Source organism: Fukomys damarensis, unplaced genomic scaffold, assembly GCF_012274545.1.
Source record: "Fukomys damarensis isolate Sample0158 unplaced genomic scaffold, DMR_v1.0_HiC HiC_scaffold_23, whole genome shotgun sequence".
In the NCBI taxonomy this organism is placed as follows: Eukaryota; Metazoa; Chordata; class Mammalia; order Rodentia; family Bathyergidae; genus Fukomys; species Fukomys damarensis.
Window position 1 is genome coordinate 1,475,153 of NW_022900935.1, and position 5,596 is coordinate 1,480,748.

The window sequence follows — 5,596 nt, forward strand, 5'->3', positions numbered from 1 at the left end:
CCTCTTTTTTTTTTTTTTTTTAAACTGGGGCTTAAATATAGGGCCTGGTGCAAGCTAGGCAAACCATCTTTTTTGAGAAAGGATCTTGCTTAATTTTCTAGAATGGCTTTGAACTTAGAGGGGGATCTTCTTGCCTCAGTTTTCCAAGTAGCTAGGATTATAGGTATGTGCCCTGACCCCTGGCCACCTTTACTTCTTTACTTACTGTTACTAAGAAATCTTGGTGTACATTCCTAACTAGTTACCTTATCAATCATTGGAGTTTATTAAGTCGATAAGTCACAGAATATTCTATATTGTAGGCTTCTTGTAGCTTTGTGAATAATCTTATATTACTTCGAGTGTTTATTTATTTATTTATATTTTTGAGAGGGTCTCGCTAGACAACTTAGTCTGGCCTTGAAGTCACTATGTAGCCCGAGTGGCCTCAGACTCAGTGGTGATCCTCCTGCCTCAGCCTCTCAAGTGCTGGGATTACAGGCATGTGCCACACACCCAGTTTAGATAGAGTATTTCTATGTAGCACATATGACAAGACTTCTTTTTCATTTTATACTCAAAAACGAGGTTAATTTTGTAGCCTGAATTTCAGTGTAATATTCTAATCAGAGTACTTTTTAGTACTAGCCACACTGCTTTTAAGTAATGATCTAAAAAGTTTCCCTTTTTGTAGATGAGAAAACTGAAGCCTGATCATATGCATTATAGGGGGCCTGACGATGGCAGCTTGTGGTTCTATTTCAAGGGGTTTGAATTGAGCACCATGACAGCATGCACTCCACTGTTGGGAGCATGTGCTCTGGAACTGGGGAGCTGTGCCCCCAGTTCATACCCAGAGGCTTTTGCCCCTGCTTAGCTTAGTTCTCTGTGGCTTGATGACCCCTTTTGGTTCTTATAGACACAGCTTTATTTCTCCACAGTTCAAACTGCAGAAAGTGAAAGTTCTTTTAATAAACCTCATAAAGTAATTTGCTTTAGCATGTGAGAACTAAATAAAAAAGCTGTTTCTGTAAGAAAACATGCTATATTTATTTTTACAAAAGCAATAAGCATTTTTCATCCTAAGTTTGTACTTACTTGTCTGAATATACTAGTGATTGTCCTGGATATGAGATTTGTGGTTGTAGTATAAATAACAAAACACCACAGATTATTTCCCATACTTAGTGTGTTTAAAATAGATTAACCAAAAAATAAAAAATAAAAAATAGATTAACCTCCAGTTACGTGTTTGAATGAGGCTTCTGTAACAGGAAGATATGAAGCAAAACTTCACAAAGGTGGTTGTTTCTGCAAATAGCTTTTTATTAATCTATTTGAGAATGTCATAAAACAGCTTAAAACCAAAGCTACCTTGCACATCCAGCAATGGAAGGGAAATATTATTTTTACTAGTTCTTAGGCATGATAAAAATAATTCTGACTGTGTGTTTGTGTGTGTGTGTCTGTGTAATTGACTTTCTCTTGAGGATTTTATTAAACAGTAATAAATCCCATTTCGTTAACTTTCACCTTTTTTGTTTTGGTTCCGGGGATTGAACTCAGGTCCTTGAGCTTGCGAGGCAGGCCACCAAACTGCTGAGCTAAATCCCCAGCCCCCACTTTTTTTTTTTTTTTTTTTAAAGACAAGGTCTCGCTATGTGGTTCAGATTGGCCTTGAACTTACTATGTAGCCTCGGCTAGTCTTGAACTCACAGGGATCCTCCCCTGCCTCCCAGAGTGCTGGGATTACAGGTGTGCACCACCATACCCAGTTCACTTTTCACATTAACCCAGTATTAGAGACCCTAAACTAATAAAGCTTAAGTACAATGATCTATCTCTTTTGTTCAAAAATTTAAATAAATTTTCAGTGAGGTACTATTACACATAATAATAGGGGCCCAGCATCTCTAATCCATAAATCCAAAATTAGAAATGTTCTAAAATCTGAAACATGACACTAAAAGTTGAAAATTGTGTCATAAAACATTGTTCCTTATACAACATTATTTAAAAATATCATATAAAGTTACCTTTAGGCTATGTATATAAGGTGTATATGAAATACAAATGATCTCCATGTTTAGACTTGAGTCCCACCTCTAAGATATTACGTTCATAAATGCAAATATTCTAAAACCTGAAATCTAAAGTTTTTTGTCCCAGTCATTTTAGACAAGGGATAAAGAGAGCAACGCCAGAAGTGTGTTGAATACCTGGCATTGCAAACCCCACACCTGTGGGTTATGTTACTTAATTCTTAACCCTGTGAGATAAATACCATTTCATTGTACAGATGTGGAGATTGAGGTTAAGTGGTTTGTCCAAGGATGTGTACATTTCTGAGTCAAGATAGGAAACTATATCTCTGAATCTGAAACCCTATAGCCATTGTTCTTTTACTGTTACTGATACAATCTAAGTGAATTGCATTCACTGACTTTATTTCATTTGAAAGAAATCACTGCAGTTCCTCACAGAATTCGGAACATTGCTGTTGGGTAGGATATGTTGGTCCAACAGTGCTACTTTTACTTCCCATTCTCAAGCCAGTGTGTGCTGTCTTCCGCCATCTCTGAAGACTGAGTGTGACAGATGTAGAGGATATTGGGCTCCAGAGATCCCAGTCTTAAAGTTTACACCTGTTAATTATTGCTACTTGTTAATTTTAAGAAGTTTTATATGTTACATTAATACTGTTTTGTGTGCTACTCACATAGTTGTTTTCACTAAAATTTGTGGGTATGTTTTGTTTGTTTTGACTTTATGCAGCAGCGAGTCCAGCAGCAGTTCAAGTGATGACTCTCCAGCCAGATCAGTTCAATCTGCAGCAGTCCCAGCTCCCACCTCCCAGTTGCTTTCATCTCTGGAAAAAGATGAGCCCCGTAAAAGTTTCGGGATCAAGGTTCAGAATCTCCCAGTACGCTCTACAGGTAAAATTTTACATGATTGTGCATTCCACTTACCTACTGTTGAGGAATAAAATAGACTGGGAATCTTGATTTAATAGTTTGCTAGCGGGTATGGTGGAGCATGCCTATAGTCCCAGCACTCTAGGAGGCTGAGGCAGGAGGATTGCCATGCATTTGAGGCCAGCTCTCCATGGTGAATTCAAGACCAGCCTGAACATAGTGAGACCCTGTCTCAATTTTTAAAAAATCAGATTTAATAGTTTGCTTATTAAGTTATAATTAACATGTTAACTTGTTTTTCCTTGGGGATTTAGATACAAGCCTTAAAGATGGCCTTTTCCATGAATTTAAGAAATTTGGCAAGGTGACTTCTGTGCAGATTCATGGAGCTTCAGAAGAGAGGTATGGTTTGGTGTTCTTTCGGCAGCAAGAGGACCAAGAAAAAGCACTGACTGCATCAAAAGGAAAGCTTTTCTTTGGTATGCAGATTGAAGTAACAGCATGGATTGGGCCGGGTAAGAGACAAATAACATATTGTATTTCAACTTATGGGAGACCGGTGTATTATCCAGAATATGGGCATGGTCATAGCTTTATTCATTGACATACTTTTGGTGCCCTCTTTTAATTTTTTTTCTAACACCAGGAATCGAACTCAGGACCTTGTGCTTGTCAGGCAGGCACAACACCACTGAGCTAAATCCTGCCCCCTCTCTCTTTTAAATAGTGTAGGAGATAGTTCTTAGGAGAATGACAACAGATTACGCTGAATCAGAAAGAAACTTACACACATTGATATTGTTTTTGAACACGCCCCCCCCCCATTGGTAACTGAACTCAGGACCTTGCACTTGCCAGGCAGGAACAGCCATGTTAATATTGTTTGAGAAAGTCATTAGACGAGATTTATTTCCATTATATTCAGCACAAATTGGATCAGTTATTCTGAGGTACATGACAATGAAAGAAAGTGATCAAGAAGCCGCTCACTGTCTGATGAGTCTTACGAGTGTCACTCATTTCAGAATTTCAAGGAAATATTCTAGAGGTTTGAACCTCCCTGTAAGAACTGTTGCAGCAGGCACAACATTAGTCAGTGTTTCTTCTATTTCAGAACAATCCACGGTGCTTATTTAAAAATGGCCTCTTCAGCCACGAATGTAGCTCAGTGGCACTGTGCCTGCGTGGCGAGCATAAGGTCCTGAGTTCAATTCCCGGTACTGGGGGTGGGGGAATGGCCTCTTTTACCCCAGCCCAGCCATCTCATTCAAAATTGGCACACAGTTTTGGGGACCTGTGTTTAAAGAAACTTTTGAATAAATTTGCAAAAGAATTGATAGAAAAATTAAAATTCGATAGTTACCTTGTAAATCTGAAACTGCTGAACTTTTTAATTTTGGTACTGAGGACCCCACCAGGGCCTTATGCATGCTAGGTAAGCACTCTACCACCGAGCTGTACCTTAGTGCCACACTGCTTACTGTAAGATGAATAGAATTTACGGCCCCTTTATAGGGCAAACATGAATGTTTCTAAAATATTCATCTTATTTGACAAGAGCAAAATACAATTTCTGTAAGAATATGTAAATGTTACTTGTATATTACAGTAGGCACAGTTTTAGCATGCATATTGTAAAATGTGTGTACCAAAAAAAAAAGTAAAATGTGTCTAATATTTTGATGGAATGCAGGAATTCAAGGGAATCTTACCTTTTTAAAGAAGGACTTCACACTCATTTCTCTATTGAGTTTGACTTGTGTTGCCCTAAATTATACTAAGAGCAACTCAGGAGTTTGTTTGCAACAGGGTCTTATTACGTAGCTCAGGCTGGCCTCAAACTCAGTGATCCTCCTACCTCAGCTTCCCTAGCGCTGAGATTACAGGTGTGAGCCACCACGCCTTGCTTTTCTGTTGGTGCCCCCCCGTTCTTATATAATGACCTATATGAATTCTTAGAACCAATCACAGTTATTAAATAAGGAGGCTCTAATCCAGGAATATTCATTTGGTGACTTTCTAATCTCTGAAGGGGTAAGGTCAGCTTGAAATTTTAACAGTAAAAAAGCCTTTTCACCTACCTGTGAGGCTGAGGTAGAAAGATCTCGACCCAAAAGATTAGAGGTCAGTCTGGATAACAAAGTGAAGACTCCATTCTTTTTTATTTCCTTTTTTGGTATCGGGGATCAAACTCAGATCCTGGCAAGACCCCATTCTTTTAAAAAAAATTTTTTTAAACCTCTTAAAATGAGAACATGCAGCACTATACTATAATCACCAACAAAACTTTGAGTGTCTCTGCCCAGACCATGTTAATAAGCAGAGCTTCAGAGAAAGACTATGATTGAATTGGAAAGTAAGCAAGGACTTTTGATCATAGTGGAAGCTGTAAGGAGCACTTAGCCTCTTTCTGCTAGTCACTAGGGACCATACAACACCAAAAGATGTTTCATTAATGTTGCTTCAATTAATTTGCATACAGCTCTAAGAGTATCTAAAAGTCCTGCATCGAGACAGTTGAGTCATTGTATTAGTTATTAATTAGGATTGTATTAGTAACATGAAATGCTAAATATGATAAAATGTTGAAAAGTGGGGCCCGGGATTTGGATCATTGTGGTGCCACGTCCTGCCTCACAAGTGCAAGGTCCTGAGTTCGATCCCTGGTACCAAAAAAAAAAAAAAAAAAAAAAAAAAAAAAA

General features: G+C 38.3%; 1 protein-coding gene across 1 annotated transcript in view; it reads left to right on the top strand.

Annotated features, from left to right (window-relative positions):
- Spen (spen family transcriptional repressor) overlaps positions 1-5,596 on the top strand; it is a 57,301-nt gene that overhangs the window by 33,428 nt on the left and 18,277 nt on the right. The window contains exons 3-4 of the mRNA XM_033767849.1: positions 2,755-2,915; positions 3,209-3,409. Of these exons, the coding sequence (XP_033623740.1) occupies positions 2,755-2,915; positions 3,209-3,409 (362 nt within the window). The remainder of the gene's footprint in view (positions 1-2,754; positions 2,916-3,208; positions 3,410-5,596) is intronic.